Source organism: Ostrea edulis, chromosome 1 (genome assembly GCF_947568905.1).
Source record: "Ostrea edulis chromosome 1, xbOstEdul1.1, whole genome shotgun sequence".
In the NCBI taxonomy this organism is placed as follows: Eukaryota; Metazoa; Mollusca; class Bivalvia; order Ostreida; family Ostreidae; genus Ostrea; species Ostrea edulis.
The window spans coordinates 51271279-51289075 of NC_079164.1; the positions used below are offsets into that span (position 1 = coordinate 51271279).

The 17797-nt window shown below is 35.1% G+C and overlaps 1 protein-coding gene across 1 annotated transcript; it reads right to left on the reverse strand.

The window, feature by feature from the left end:
* Nucleotides 1-9957: 9957 nt before the first annotated feature.
* Nucleotides 9958-15451, reverse strand: LOC125664903 (LIM/homeobox protein Awh-like). Its single transcript, XM_048897700.2, has 4 exons — nt 15230-15451; nt 13225-13436; nt 11767-12003; nt 9958-10108 (listed from the first exon to the last, which is right to left on the reverse strand). The coding sequence occupies exons 1-4, from the start codon at nt 15424-15426 to the stop codon at nt 10050-10052; spliced, it is 705 nt and encodes a 234-aa protein (XP_048753657.2). The 5' UTR covers nt 15427-15451; the 3' UTR covers nt 9958-10049.
* Between the last annotated feature and the right edge of the window lie 2346 nt (nt 15452-17797).

Below are 17797 nucleotides of genomic sequence, written 5' to 3' on the forward strand. Positions count from 1 at the left end.
AAAAAATGTAAATGAAAGAATTAGAAATTTAGAAAAAGAAATAAATGATATTGAGGAATCAGACTATCAAAATATTGATATGAATAGAAAAAGAAATATCGAGGCAGAGTTGGACAGTCTATATAACAAGAAATGCCAAGGTGCTTTTATACGATCAAGATCCAAATGGATAACTGAAGGTGAGAAATGTACGAGTTATTTCTTATCTTTAGAAAAAAGTAGACAAAAACAAAGTGTTATAAAAGATTTAAAAATTGATAACAAAGATATTTCAAAAACTAGCGACATAATGTATGCCATGTGCAATTTCTATGAAAACTTATATTCTTCCCAAAACATATCGGATGACGAAATTGATGACTACTTACAATCTGTTGAACTAGAAAATGAAATGAGTGATAATGACATACAATTATGTGAAGAATTTCCATCACTTGAAGAATGCACAGAAGCTGTTAATAATTTAAAACTAAATAAATCTCCTGGTTTAGATGGCTTAACAAATGAATTTTACCAGTGCTTCTGGAAGTATATCAAAGATTTATTCTATGACACACTAAAACATATCTACAAAAATAATCAACTAAGCTATGCACAGAGATTAGCTGTAATTTCTCTAATCTTTAAAAAAGGAGATACAAAAGATTTGAAAAACTATAGACCAATAAGTTTAACAAACACTGATTATAAAATTATAGCATTTATATTTGCAAAAAGACTTCAAAAGGTGTTAGATAATCTGATAAATAAAAACCAGTCCGCATATATCAAAGGTCGATATATTGGAGAGAATGCTAGACTAATTCTAGACATTTTAGAATACTGCGAAGAATCAGCTGATGAAGGAATTTTGCTATTTGTAGATTTTGAAAAAGCTTTTGACTCTGTCGAATGGAATTTCATGTTCAAAACATTAACAAAATTCAAATTTAAAGAAAATTTTCTAAAATGGATTAAAATATTGTATACAAACCCAATATTTAGGTTAAAAAATAATGGTTGGATATCTAAAACCTGCAACATGAAACGAGGGATACGACAGGGATGTCCAATTTCTGCGATATTATACCTATTTGTAGCTGAAATCCTGGTTCTGAAACTAAAACAGAATAAACAAATATTTGGAATAAAAACCTCTCACTTTGGTGAGGAAATAAAACATGCTCACCATGCAGATGATCTCACTTTATTTTTAAAAAATATTAATTCAATGAAAGAAGCTTTGAAAGAATTGAAAATATTCTGTAAAAATGCAGGATCTAAAGTGAATATTAATAAAACAGAATGCATATTAACTGGTACTTTAAAAGACACAACAAATGAAATGTTTGGTATAAAAGTAAACACTGAGTCTTTAAAATGTTTAGGAATATACTTAGGAAATAATAAGAAAGAATGTTACCGCAAAAACTGGATAGATAAATGTGAAAACATGGAAAAACTCTTTGAAACATGGAAAAAAAGAAAATTAACAATCTTTGGAAAGAACGAAATCATAAATACTTTAGGTACTAGCAAATTTATTTACATAGCATCTGTATTACCAATTCCAGGAACTGATATTTTAAAACGAATAAACAAAAGCATTTTTAACTTTCTTTGGAGTAAAAAAGACAGAATAAAAAGAAAAACCATAATAGGTCCAGTAAATGAAGGAGGAATAGGTGTTATTGATATAATCCTTAAATTTCAAGCACTTAAAGCTGCATGGGTATCAAGACTTATCAAAAATGATAATCAAAATACTATTAAAAAGCATATAGAAAACATACTCAGAAGTCAAAATACAGATATTGAATATGTCATTAAAATGAATTCTATAGATATTAGAGATTTTAATACATTTGGCAATCTGCCAATGTTTTACAAAGAAGTATTCATATACTTTAATAAATGCAAAAATTAAAACCGTTAAGTACAATGAACATATCAGAAATACTCCAAGAGCCCATATGGTATAACAGATATTTTACGTACATGGGAAGACCGATATTCTTCACGAATTGGGTGAAAAGCGGGATAAAATACGTGAAAGACCTATTTATAGAGAATGAATTCAAAACAATCAATGATATAAAAAGTACATTAAGTTGTAAAGCTAACTATATATGTGAATATAAGGTTGTTAAATCAGTCTTCAAAAATCTAATTGAAAAACTAAAAAATCAGGCAAAGTTTGTTAACATAAAAAATAAAAGAACATTCTTATTTCATAAAAACGAGTATCATATTTTAGAAAATATAAAATGTAAAATCTTTTATGAAATTTTATTAAAAAGTAAATTTATATATCCCCTGTATCAAAAAAAATTCCAAACTGAATATGAAATAAACCAAGAAGATTGGAAACAGATATATATTCAAAAAATCAAATTTTCATTAGACAAAAATATTGCAGAATTTAATTATAAACTATTAAATAATACACTTTGCTGCAAGCAAATGCTGAGCAAGTGGAAGAAAGAGCAAAATGGAAATTGTTTTTTATGTGATATGACTGAAAATATTGAACACCTGATTTTCAAATGTAAAAATGTACAAAACATTTGGAAAATTGTAAGTCTCACCACAAAAGTTAACATCAGATGGAAAGATATATTGATTGGATTTCATCATGAAAATAACAGAAAGGTACAATTGTTAAACAATATCATATCTTTTGTTGCTCTCAAAATATATAAATATAAGATGTTCTGTAGACTAGAAAATGTGGATGAACAGGAATACAATATTCAGAACCATATCAAACAAAAAGTTTTATTTTGGTATAAAATTTTGAAATACTGTAAATGTAATCTAAATATGGATGTGATAGAAAAACTAGGTAATGTTTTGTGACATGTATGTATATGTGTGTATGTATATGTGTGTGTATATGTGTGTATGTATATGTGTACATACTGTCATCACATTGTATATTTTTATAATACACACTATGAACTTATTCATAGTAACAAGGTTTATTTTTTTGTGTGATTGAAATCAATATTATAAATGTATTTAATAAACCGCTACTTCCGGGAGTAACCTGTCTCCCAGCTAGGCTGCCTAAGGGTCATCTATGGACTCTTTAAGTTGGCGTGTGTGGACCTTTAAGGCAGCATGAGCGGTATATTAACTCTTCAGTTTATTTATATAACATTATTTTTATGAATCAAATCTTAAATCATTTCATCTATAGTGATGTTCTTTTTTCTTTAAAAAAAATGTATAATATTTTGTTTTGTTTGTCCAAACAAATATCATAATTGATACACATAATAATTTTTTAAATATACATTATAATACGCTAGACAGATAAATATACTTAAGCTTGTACATTATAAAATAGAATTTATAGAATGTGCCCTGCGTGGCACAGTAGGAAATGTCTTGTTAAATTTTGAGGGAGCTTAGCCAGGGCCCCATCCCTGACAGCTGCCCTATAGTGCACTTTATTATTACTATCATTATTGTTATAGAATAGGTTCTGGGAAATAAAATATATATATATTTTAAAAAAAAAGTAATGAATAACATTGGAATTATTAAATAATATCATTACATGTTTTTCATAATGGTGGGAATCTTTATGCAGTGTAGATAAACTTTTAGTTTCCTAACGTTATTATTCTTTCTAGCACAATACCATTTAAAAGTCACTAAGGATGTCGTAATTGAGAATAATCCTACGATCCTAAGTCAACTTTGATTTACATGGATAAGTTTAACTTTTATCTTACGATCATCCCAAAATTTTCTTAGGAACGTTCTAAGGATGATTCTTAGGAAATGAGAGTTTTAAAGGTAAAACCCCTGTTTAAAAGATTTCTATACTTACCTGCCCGAATAATTTTTAGAACGAGTTATCTTCCCTTAACCCACTCTTCAATACCCAACATCAGTTCATGGGAGGGTAAATATAAAATACACCCCTTAAGTGGGGAGGTGGTTAGGGAATATGCAGGTAAGTATAGATATCTTATAAACAGGGGTTTTACCTTAAAAAACCCTCAGTTTATTTCAGTATCTATACTTACCTGCATCGAACATTTTGCAACAAACAGAATTTATAACCATAGGAGGAGGGATTAGAGTAAATTAAAAAATCTTCTCACCCTTACTGTTTCTTTTTCTTTGCCCACTTCATTGTCTTCAAAATAGAAGACCTGGCAAAGTTTTCCTCTCCCCAAGATACATCTTTCAAATAAAATGAGGTGAATGTATTCTCAGAGGCCCAATGAGCTGCTTGAAGAATCTCTTTCACTGAGGCTCCGTTAAACAGGGTCCAAGATGATGCCAAGCGTCTGGTATCGTAAGCTCTAACTTCCTTCAAGTTCAGTTCAGGTGAATTTTCATAGGCATGCTTAATGAGAGAAATAATCCATCTAGAAATAGAGCCATTAGCTACAGGCCTATGTAAATTCTTGCATCATTTTGATTTCTAAAATCCTTTGTACTCTTTCTGTACATCTTTAGACATCTGCATGGACAGGGACACAGCAACAGATTATCTGGCTCTGTTGCGAACCCGTCAAATCTAGGAATGAATATGGGATTCCATAATTTACCAAATCGCTGAGTCTTGGCTAAAAACAGTATATTAGGAAGAAGTCGAATTCCTGGAGTTTCTTCTCTAAAATTTGATTCCTTGACTGACAAAGCATGTATTTCACTCACGCGAGCTGCAGATTTTGAAGCCACCTGAAATACATTTTTCCAACTCGTATATTTGATATTTATGGACTAAATGGGCTCTAAAGGGTGTTTAGTCAGAACCCATAACACATTTCGCAAATCCCAATTAGGTAACAATGGCTTAACTGAAGGATTAGAATTGAAAATCCCTTTAATCAAGTCAGTCAAGTTTTCAGAACTAACTGTACTCTTGCTCCCGCCCCTGTGAACTGTGGCAATAGATGCCCTATAACCAGAGATGGTGGATGCTCAGCATCCTTTTGTCTCGTGCAAATATATCAGAAAAATTGCTATGTCCTCTATAGGGGCAGACTGTGGACTGACACATTGTTCACTACACAAGCTTCTGTATATCCGAAGTCTAGCCTCATAGACTCTTTTGGTTGATGCTCTTCTGCTCTTATCCATGTAGCTTTGAGCTTTTGAAGAAAATTTTCTCTTAGTCGGCTTATGCTGGATATATTCCAAGCTACTAGCTAGTCTGAGACTTCCTGGGTCTGGATGAACAGCTTGACCTCTTTTCTCACTCTCTATCCAGATTTCCGTGCGCTCCTCGCATTACACCTCTGTCAACGGCTTTTTACAGAAATCTTGTAAAAGTTTCTATTATCCAACATTTATGTTTCGAACTAAATGTTTAGTCATATTATATGTTTTTGGTGCAATTAAATTGATGTTTACTGTAAATTGTTTAAAATCGCCATTTTCTGATCATTAATTTGGAACTACTTCGTAATATCCGCAGTCTAGAAACCGAGAATGATTGCATATCGTAATGGCAGCTTGCACTATATGCTTCCTAGGAGGCTGAGAAAGTTCTAGATTGATATAAGGGCTGCCGGGGTAATAATGTACATTGGTTATTGTAAAGCGCTTTGAGCAGCATACGCTGGAAAAGGCGCTATATAAAACCAACCATTATTATTATTAATATGTGTATGAATGTAGGATATACACGTGGAGGAGATTCAAATGTAAACATGGAATCAAAAGTAAGAAAGTCTGTAAAAATACGATAAAACTTGTCAAATAAGAGTCAAACAGCTATGGTAAATTTGTACTTATTAAAGTGCCAGTGGGCTATGAAAAGAGTCTGATGTATCACCTGTTGCCAGAACTTTTAAAGGGAAAGGAAACCGAGAATGATTGTTTATATCATGTGATTATATTGTCACGTGATTCCAAGCGTTGACAGAGGTGTATGTGAAGCTTGTGTATTGTGCCCTCTGGTGAGAGAATGCTCTTTTCTGGTTAACATCCTTGACATTACTGAAATTTTTCTTGGATGGTCTATGCGGAGTTCAAAGAGCAATGGATACAATGATTGGCGTGGTGCATGTAGAGCTATCAATATCATTGAGCAGGACTCCTGAGTTACTTTCTTGAGAACTAAATGGAGCAGAACTGGAGGGGAAATGCATATGCATACATCCCTGTCCATCTTACACTCAGTGCATCTGTTGCAAAGGCTCCCTCCATTCGAAATAGGGAGCAATATATCTGCAGCTTCCTGTTCTCCCAGGTTGCAAAGAGATATATATTCGGGGGATCGAAAACCTGAAAAATGCATTTCACTATATCTTGATTCAGGCTCCACTCTGAGAGTCGAATGTTTGATCGACCCCTGGACAGATCGTCTGCAAGAATGTTCCTCTTTCCTGGAATGTGGGCTGCACTGAGTACAATACTGTGACTCCTTGCCCATTGAAAAATCTCCCATGTCAACAGACAAAGTAGCATCGATCTGGTGCCGCCTTCCTTGTTGATGTTGTCTCAACTGTTGAATTGTCGCATCTGAGAAGGACTCGTTTGCCTCTGACTTGGGGTAAAAACTGCACTAGGGCCAATTGCACAGCCTTCATTTCTAGCCAGTTTATGTGATGGCTCTGTTGAGAAATACTCCATTAGCACACCATCCCATTTCTGAAGCATCTGTCCAAAGTATCTCTGGCTCTTCCTGGTAAAGAAGAACTCCTTTGAATATATTCATCCTGTTGGTCCACCATTCTAAATGAATGACGAATGTCTGATCGATAGGATTCATTGCCAACAAACTGTATCTGTGTAGTTGCCATAAAGACGGGAAATAAAATTGGACAGTCCGCATATGCAAGCGGGCCAATGGAATTAAATATATGCATGCTGTCATTAATCCCAGGAGCCTGAGAAATATGTGAGCTTGTATTTGTGTTGCACTCTGTATCTGGGCAATATCTTTTGAAAGATTCTGAAACCTTTCTTCTGAAGGGAATACTGCTCCTTCTGTCAGATTGAATTAAGCCCCACAAGTAATCTACCTTAATTGGGACTTTTGCCAATTCACCAACAAGCCCAAACTGTGAAGCAGTTAGCTGTGTCAGCATGTGACGGTGTTGGCTCTTGATTAGCCAGTCGTCCAGGTACATGAATATGTGAATATGACGTGACCTCAGAAACTGGCCTATTACTGTCATTATTTTGGTGAAAACGCTTGGAGCTACTGCCAGTCCAAATGGCATTACTCTGAACTGATAATGCTTTCCTTGAAAGCAAAACCGTAGGTACTGTATGTTGTTGACAGATTGGTACATGGAAGTATGCATCTTTTAAGTCTAGAATCATCACCCAGTCTCCTTTCTTTACAGCCTGTTTGATTGTTCTGAAAGTCTCCATCTTGAAGTGTGGAACATTTAAGTTTACATTTAGATTTCTCCAATTCAAAATTGGACGAAGCCCTCCGCCCTCCTTTGGAACTAAAAAGAACGTGCTGTAGAAACCAAGGCCTTCCTGGCTTTTTGATACTGATTCTATTGCTCATTTTTTAAATAAATCTCTTTATTTTTTCGGATATACATATATTTTTCTGTAATGAACTCGCCGGCCTGGAAGTAAAGTTCTTCCTGTACTATTTTCACAACCCATTGATCGGAAGTTATCTTCCATTTCTCTACGAATTCCGACAGTCTGCCTCCGACTGGCGGAATATATGTTTCTATTAGGCCTACTGTTTTTCGGACGAAACCCCGATTTAGGGTTTTCCGGCTTTTTAAAACTTTTTTCTGTATCGAAAGGAAGAACTATCCTTTGACTTATCCTGTCTATCATAACCTTCAAAATTCCTCTTCTTAGGAATCGAGTATGCTGTCTTATCTGAAGCTTTTGACCCTCTAGAGTCATCAACTTTCCTTTTCAAGTCTTTACGCTTCAAATCCTTGAGATGCTGAGTTTCCTTCGCATCTCGCAGGTTCTCTGCACTGTTATGCAAACCCTAAAAAAACCCTCCCCCAACCAAACAATTTAGGACCAATTGCAGACTGGCGTAGCAATTTATTCTCAGTTGCTTTATTTTTAAAAGCCATGTCTTTCAGATAGACTTCTAGCAGTAACAGAGTTAAGCATAACTCTGGAAGTCACATCGGCCATAGAGTGAAACAGCTGTGATAATTTAAAACTTGGATAGCCTCTTGTCTGTCTTCATCAAAAACCGCTGTCTAGAAAAATTGTTATCAATGAACCATAGGAAATCTGTCTCAGTAACAGTCTCGAACCCATGTCCAATTTTATAAACTCACTGTAGATTCAAATGCCTTTTTGTTAAACTTATAAGGCATTGCACCTTTCTGGCTTCTAAGTTCAGATGAACACATGATGCCTTCTTCTATGTTTTCATCTAACTGTGGTGAGGAACAACTTTTTAAAGTGGTCCTCATTCACCAAGTACTTCTGATCATCAGATGATCGAAAACATCTAATTCTACCCCTATCTTGCCATTCTTTGTCAACCTCCTCTAGCGCGTGTACAATCGAGCCCTCTAAAGGAAGACTGAACTGTCTTGCCTCTTTTGGAGTTAGTAAATGTTCGGCAACATATGACTTGTACTCTGAGTCTCCGTTATTTTCCTTCAGAGGAATATTGAGATCTGATGCAACTCTGGAAACAAAAGCTTTTCAATCAACCTTTGATATACCTGGGTTGGAAAAAGTTAACTGACCAGCGTTTGAGCGGCAGTCTGATTCGTCATAGTCACGTGATGATTCAGTTATGCACAATACATCGCTCTCATCTTCAGTTGAATCTGAAACGTTTCTAGAGAGAGGTAGAAATTTGCTATATCCCTTGCGTTTAATACTTGACACATCTTGGTCCAATTCTTTAGGTGCCTCAGCCGGACCTTGCTTAGCGTTAGATAGCAATTCGGCAACTCTCCTGTCTACAATATCCTGATTATTTCCCATTATCAATGGTGGGAACATGAAATTCATATGCCCTTGCGGCGCTTGTCCTCCCATAATGAATGGAAGAAAATTGGCCATACCCACTGGAGTTGCAACATTTTGGCTCATTTGATCATAGGAATGACCTGTCCTAGTAATAGGGCTCTCATGTTCCGAGGACGGAACGGTCGTACAGTTGTCCGAGATGTCATAGGAATGACTGGACATAGCAGCTTCGTTGCTAGTAACAGGAATCTGTTCTGAGGACAGAACAGTGGGAAACGTAGGCTCAACATCTAGAACACGAATAGGTATGGTCGTGTCCAGCGAAAACTCCACGGACCTGGCAACTTTCTTACCTTTAAAAGGGTCCACTTGCGTCACCCCTGTTCTTTCCTCACAAGGTCTTGACACTGTCGCAGGCTTCTTGTTTTTCTGCATGTGTTTTTCTATTATGCGCGCCACAGCGCCACGTTTCTCTTTAGACCAAGTTTTAAAGACCTTACAAGGAAGAGCTTCTGAGCAAGACCGATGTCGATAACAATCTTCATGCTCATCAATACACGACATCTCCCTGCAAAATCGTTTACATTCCTTATACGAATCCTCTGCCATGCTTGGACCGCGTGGTCGACACGAGGAACGATAATGTTAGCTAAAATAGAGTATAAAAGCAAATACGGTTCAAAATATGCTCTTAAATCGACAGAACACTCTAGCTCAAGATTTATGTCAAGTAAGTGAAAGATAAATGCACAGTAGTAGGTAAGAAGCCTGTAAATTTTTCACCAGAGAAAAATCCGCGTGAAACAAATTGGCTGCCCGAACGTAAACTGAGGTACCCGGATGTTGGGTATTGAAGAGTGGGTTAAAGGAAGATAACTCGTTCTAAAAATTATTCAGGTATAGTAGTAGGAGTCCGTGACATATAGCAAAATGTTCGATGCAGGTAAGTATAGATACTGAATAAACGTTTCATATACGTGCCTACAGATCCGTAACAAATTCCAGGTTATCCGATCATTTATTTTAGATTCTAATTAAGAAATCAGAAGAAGAATCATAATCAGTATACAAAAACAGGTATTGTAAATAGTTTTAACAAAAGTAACACAGTTTTATAAATAGTTTAACAAAATAACACAGTTCTTGCTGTAAAGGAACGATCAAGGGAATCTTTACTCTGACGTAGAGTCGCTGAACTGGCCCTCTGATCCGCTTGACCATTGAACATGAACTGCAACAAAGAAATCAATAAATACACATAAACTTGTAACTTCACATATTTTTATCTAAAGAGTTTGGGCGGTTGTACTTCATGCCATTCTCTACCCAGAGTTCCTTGTGCTACTCGCACTATACACCCTGTCAACGCTCAATTTACAGAAATCTTTTAAAAGATATAGTCATATTATGAAATGCTTTTGGTGCAATTATTTTGATGCTTACTGTTTGTTTAAAATCGCTGTTTCCTGATTCTAAATTTGGAACTACTTCGTAATATGCGTATGAATGTACGTCATACACGTGGTGGAGATTTGAGATTTTAATGTAAACATGGAATCAAAAGTAAGAAAGGCTGTAAAAAATACGATAAAACTTGTAAGATAAGAGACGAACAGCTGAATGGTAATGTATTTAACGAAGTGCCAGTAGGCTATGAAAAGAGCCTAATGTACCACCTGTTGTCAGCACTTTTAAAGGGAAAAGAAACGACAATGACTGTTTATATCATATATGTGATTATATTGTCACGTGATTCCAAGTGTTGACAGAGGTGTAAGTGAAGCTTGCGTAACGCGCCCTCTGATGAGAGAATAACTAGGAACAATAATAATATGCCTCTGGGATATCATCTTTCAAAAGTCTTATTTTTGCAAAACAAAGTAATGAACTTTTCAATTTTGGAAACCATCAATATAATATAATACATTGTCAAGAAACAATGCCAGTAACTTGAAAGCAGATTTATATCATCACAGTTCATCAGATAATCCAATGTGTACTATTGTATTAATTCAGTTTAAAATGCCTACCATTACTTTTTTATTTGTCCAAATTATACACATTGCAGAAATGCATTGCTCCACGCCATACCGAACATTACAAATTGCTACAATCAACAACCTACACCTGAACTGTTGTTATATGGTAGTCCTAATCATGGACAAAAAATTAATATAAAAATATTTGAAGCAGTATAAGCCTATATCGCTGCAACAAAACGTTTTGTTCAATAATTATTTTTCATGTTTAAAAATGTTAAATAATCTACTGTTATTCATTCATGTTCAAACCGGTATTTCTTTTTTCTTTTTGCGTGTTTATGTTTTGTCCTTTTATCATAATTTTTTTCTACTTCTACTATTTTTCTTCTTCTCTTGTTTCAGGGTTATTTTCATATATATATATATATATATATATAGATAGATAGATAGATAGATAGATACTGTAGATAGAGAGATAGATATCTGTAGATAGATAGATAGATAGATACTGTAGATGTGTATATATATACACTGTATATATATTTACTGTAGATAGATATATATATATATATACTGTAGATAGATAGATACTGTAGATATATATATATATATATATATATATATATATATATATATATATATATATATACTGTAGATAGATAGATACTGTAGATAGATAGATAGATATATGTGTGTACATGTATGTGTGTGTGTATCTCTTTATCTCTTTTTTCTATACATTTTATCTTATTCATATATTATATCTACCTATGCACGTGTTTGATTCATTGTGACCTTGATGTAGGGAGGGGGTTGAATTAGGATATGCCTGCTGCCCAATCCCATTCACTTATTAGTGAATAAAATATTGTCTAAATTGAATAATATCTGCGTTTTTTAGACTCACGACAACTAGAGCTCAGCTGAGATGTCTGGTTGCTGCACAATTGTTGCTTCTTTTGCCTGGCACGTGCGTTCTGAAACCAGACCTGTGTTACACGCCTACTGATGCCCGTCATAAGAGCAATTCTGTTTAAAGCTTGGCCGTCTGGGTTGCTCTCAATACGAAAGTTGGCTTGGAGTATTTGAAGCTGTTCTTCCGTAAAAGAAGACCGCACCCGCTTGGTCTTTTGTTTGCAGCTCACTTAAAATATAAATTAGTCATCTTCAATATCGCATTATACTGGCTATAAATCTACCTGTAACATATATAAAACAATGTATTTTATCAACTGTAGGTTCCAATAAAGGTACTGGTAGATACACATGTATATGCATGCAACTGTTTCCCAATCGGTACACTATACACAGGAACCGGAAACCGCGCCAAGTTTTCAGTTATCATTGTTCATAAGCTATAGGAGACCAATTCCATTACAACTATTTTCCACAAAATATATAAATAGACGTTGGGGTAAAAAATTGAAAGGCATGGAAATAACCAACAATTATCGCTGACTACATCTAGTCAGTCGTTATTATGAAAAGAGGTAAAGTACTACAAAATTGATAAAAAATTTGATGGCATCACAAAAGGATAAGACTTGCACCTACATTGTGATTTATTGCACTGGCCTTTTCTATATTTCTGTGTCATATCAAAATGTCTGTAAGATTTTACAAAAGTTAAATTACAGCATGGACTCGATATGAATTTTAAAAATTAATTTTCCAGGCGATTTTAATTATCTTTCTGTAAACCCTTTTGGCTTAAAAAAAGTTGCATTATAATACAATGTACGTAGCGTGGTTCTATTACTGATCTAGTGCAATGTCAAATGTTGGCAGAATCACATTAGGTGGTATTTGACTTGTTTAAGAGAACCTTATATGGTATTATCATAATTAGACCTTTTTAACAGAAGCTATTTACGGTATTGCTATTCGCGGTATTTTATTTTGTAGGAACTCCATTCACACGAATTTGGACATCTCTTTATTTAGTTCCTTTGCTAATCTAGCATTAAATGCAGGAAATGATTCACCATAATCTTACCCGAAACATACTAAATTGTTAAAACCTACTATAATTCTAGTAGATTTCCCCAGAAAGATATGGTCCTGACAGGAGAAAGTCTGGCTTTATAGCCAGATTACTACAGCTCGCTGGCACCATATACCAGTCTGCCAGGAGGAAAACGGTGCAACACAACCGGTTCTACGGTATATACACTTAACCGGTGATTTCCAGACCAAGATTATCAATTTTGTAACAGTTTGATGACTACTTTTTGGCACTAATTAAGTAGTTATAATGTAGATAAGATATATCGATAAAGTGACCCATTGTTAACTAAAGACCCTAAGGTGGGGACCTGTCCCTGAAATATTTTTTAAATGAAAAGGTCAAGTAGAAAGTTCATACCTTCCCCCGCGTCACACACTACACGAGATATGTCATGTCGTACACACAATATTTGGTCCTTAGTCAGGGCGAATTCTTCTCCTGTTGAAAGCTGGCGTTGACAGGCATCACATGCAAAACAGGCGAGGTGATACACTCTGTCCCGGGCTCTCCTCACCCAGTCTGATGCCTGTATCCTCCGATTGCATTTAGAGCATTTGATTCCAAATTCACTATGATTAAAAAAAGAGAACTAGAAATATGTCCATAAGACATGAATGTCCCGCCCAATGTGACATTTGTAATGCAATATGAAAAACACCCCAGGGATTTATTAGTACCTGCTTATGGCCCGATATTCTGCCCCATTCATTCACGATGGAAAATGGGTTGAATTTTTCCATTTTGTGGAAAAATAATTACGAAACGGACCCCCCCCCCCCAAATAAAAAAAAAAGAAAATGATGCAGATTGAGAATGACCATAGGGGGCGATTGAGGGGAAGTAGCTCCATGTAAAAAAAAAAAAAAAAAGGGTTATATATACAGCTTTTCAATGGAGAGAGAAAGTTGCTGCACACTTCCTTCACTTTATCAACCTTATTAGAGGAGAAATGCAGTGCTTTCTCAATAGGGAGTTAGTACCAGAGTTTAAACCTTCAGTGAACTTAGTCAGGTGTGGTGCTCGTTTTTTATACAGGTAAATATGTGCTGTGTTCAAGTCATATCATAATGTGTACAAAATAAAGAGAACCTTTGAAACACTCTTTTCTATTGCTATTTGCTCTAAAAGCTTTATTACAGTTTTAAATCTCAGTTGTTTACAAGTCACACATAAAAAAGAAAATCTTTCAAACACTCTCCCTCCTCAATCTAATCCATTATTTCTATTGCAGAGTGAGGTGATCTAATTAAAAAGAATGTCCCCATTTTCATTTTTTAAATCTTTAAACTTTTTGACTTTTTGTATCACTCATTCATTTCACTGTGAATATTATTCATAAAATTTACCAATTCTTTAAAAAAAAAAAATGCTATGAAGACAGCAATTTGCATTGGTTAAATGTTGCCTAGCAATAAATAGGAAGGTTATCATTATTCAAAATTACTTCTAACAACCAAAAAAAACCACCAATTTATACATGAAATGCAGATCATAGATATCACAAACTACATGACAAACACTATATGCCCCGAACCTTTTCAGAAAAGGGCAAAACAATTTTTCATTAATTGCTTTAAAACTGAGCTAAACACCAAATAGGGAATGGTGAGGTCAAGGTCACGGGGAAGGTGAAGGTAAACAAAATAATGCCACAGTGGAATAGCTCCACTAATATGTATAAGTGTAGGAATTTTAATAAAAATATTGTCAATACTAAGGTCTGTTCCGGCCGGGGTTTGAATCCCGGCCGCGACAGACCTAAGTCGTTAAAATAGGTAGTGACAGTTCCATCGCCAAACGCTCGGCATCAGGTGTGAATGTCACGGGTCCTCGGAGATGACCTTAAAAACGGATGACCCGTGTCACAGTAGGTGTGGCACGCTAAAAAAACCCTCACTGCTCAATGGCCGTAAGCGCCGAGCATAGGCCTAAATTTGAAGCCCTTCACCGGTCTTGGTGACGTCTACGTATGAGTGAAAAAGTCTCGAGTGAGACGTTAAGCAAGATACAATCAATCAATCATTGTCAATATTTGCTTAGAAACTGAGCTCAAGACCAAACAGGGAAAAGTGAGGTCAAAGGTCAAAGGAAATGTCAAGGACAAAAATACTAATGCAGTTGAAAAGATGTCATCAATATGTGTCAGCATATAAGGTTTGATAAAAATGTCTTGAACAATTTCTTTGAAAATGAGTTAAACGCAAAGTGTGACGGAAGGACATACGGACGGACGGAAGACGGACATGACAAACACTATACATGCCCCGACCATATTCATGGCAGGCAATGATGAAATAAAATGAACAAACATTTCATAATACTTCTACAGTTTCAACTAACACTCATTAAACATACACTGTACCTGGCATAATCCTGTCTGCAGTAAATCTTGTCACCTTTGATGAAACAGGTTTCCTTCTGCTCAAGAGAAGCGCAGCAGACACAACACCGGAGACAGTCTATGTGCCAACACGCGTCATTGACAAGAAGGAAATATCTATCCAGAATTGGTTCCTGACAACCCTCACAAATCTGACACTTACTCTGTAAGTCAACCATGTTTTATCTTAACAAAATGAATATTTTTCAAATAAATAGTTTATTTTATATTTCTTACTCTAGATGTTCTCTGTTTCAGACATGGCAGATACAAATGACAAATGTAGTCTGACTACACGTTCAACAAAGTAATTTATTCAAAATAGCGTTTTAATTCATATTTTATGAATAGGTATTACGGCGTCAAAACAATCCTCACAGAGCAAAATATTAACTACCATGCCAGGTAAAAAAAAATCTTTCGGTAAAAAATACTAACCGATTCAACAGCACACCGTTCTGCAAACGCTGCACCCGATAGAGAAGAGGGAGACCTTGGTGCCTCAGAAATCGTCTTCATCTTCTGTTGGTCACTGGACTGCTTTACACAGGTCAGGTCTGTTTCATCAGAAATATATCGGACTGCGACTATGCTAAACCTTTAATCCTGTTGACTGAGCACCATTCACATTCACATTGTGGATTGGGGGAGGGGTGACTGGCCACCATTCACAGTGTTGATTTTGGTAATTGTTTTCCATTTTAATTGATCTCTTTGATAGATCAAACGTTGACACGAAGCATCCCGTCGCGTGGCTGGCATGCACGCGCGTGTTTTGTTATTTGAATAATAATAATCACTTAAAATACGTCACATTTTTAAAACTATAAATCACTGGAACGAATATTTGTACTATAACCCGATGCGATTCGATTATTTAAAAAACTGTATAATCATCTCTATATGTTTTTAATATATATTATTCATACTACAAATTCAAACAATTGATTGTGTTTTTAAGCTGCGTTATCATTACAACGTGGCGGTGGACGTACAAATTACATTCTAAAGTCTTCTCTTAAAGACCTACAACGTCCAAGTATCATATAATTATTTTGTACAGATTCAAAAATCATTTTCATAAAATTACAATGCCGCCTCCTTTTCATATCATCGAATCGTAACTGCTTTGACAGCTTCTATGCAGTTCTGTTTATGCGACGTTGTCAGGTGACCTACTGCTGAGATCCTTGTAGATTAATGTCATTATGCACTACGTGTATTGAACATTGTATGATTGTATTTTTAAGCTGCGTTATCATTACAACGTGGCGGTGGACATACAAATAACACGTGTTAATTAGCGTGTTATGAAGTTTTATGCCCAGCGTACTTTTTAAACTATAGTCATAAACACTGATCCTTAACTCAACCGAATGTGAGTTTAAACAATGTAAGCTGTAAACAATATTCAGCTGCATGTGAAAACATTCAAGATTATAAAAGAAAAAAATGGGCGGGGAGGGGGGGGGGGGATCGGGAAACAAGTCAATAGGCTTACATGTTAATGAGAGGTGTACATATTTGAATTTATTGATTATTGTAAATGATTACAAATATATATCATATATGATACTAGCAAACTGGAATTTCACACAGAACAGTTCCGAAATGGGATAAATATGATATAATATATACAGTAATATTCTGGCTAACGTTTTGAGACAATATAACATGATAAGTACAAAATAGAAAAATATAGTATATACTACGTCACATATGATATGGACTTTAATAAATATGTAATGCAGATCAAAGATATACTGCAAATATTTGAACATATTTCAGCTTGTCTGTAAATATGTGTCGTTCTCTAAGCCTCCCCCCTCTTTTATGGGTAATATGAAGTAAAGGAGTGTTATTTCATGATGATTGTATGTGTTGTTTAATCCAAGGCAGACCATGTTGTTAATTCAGGCATGAATGCCAGGCGTTGTATAATCCGGAAATCTGTTCCGGTGTTATATAGTGAGAATTCCCCCCATAGTGAGACTTCCCCCCGAAAGACTTGCAATATAGTGAAACTTCCCCCAGGGGAAGTCTGGTTATATAATGAGACTTCCCCCCAAACTATAAATAGTAAGGCTTCCCACCTACGTGCTTGGTCTGGATTTTGTTTTTCCGCCGGAATACTGACGATGGCATCTTATTAACAAACTCAAATAATTGAAAATACCTTAACATCATTATTAATACATTATTGCACGCAATAATTGAATTAATGTGCGTATGAAATCAATTATTGCTCTCATCAATTAAATTGATGAATTATCACTCTGAATAAAGTCATCATTTTCTCCAGTTCTAGCATTGAAATCCCCAGTTATATATACAGTGCCATCATTTTTGTACTTACAAATAGAATCTTCTAGTAGCTGAAAAATATCAACATCAGTCTTATAACAGAATACGCTATTTTCTGGGGGCAAATAACAGAAAGCTATATATAACTCATCATCCGGATTACCCGTGACTATTTTCATCCAAATAATACTTTCTAAAATATTTTCAGCAATACTAATTTTGTTATTTACAGAGTTCTTGTAAAAA

Coding starts and splice junctions, on each gene's coding strand:
- LOC125664903 (XM_048897700.2), bottom strand. CDS start 15,426: ATGGTTGACTTACAGAGTAAGTGTCAGATTTGTGAGGGTTGTCAGGAA. Junction 13,437..15,229: donor TGCAGACAGGATTATGCCAG/GTACAGTGTATG, acceptor TTTTAATCATAG/TGAATTTGGAATCAAATGCT. Junction 12,004..13,224: donor AGTGTGTGACGCGGGGGAAG/GTATGAACTTTC, acceptor TTATATTTTAAG/TGAGCTGCAAACAAAAGACC.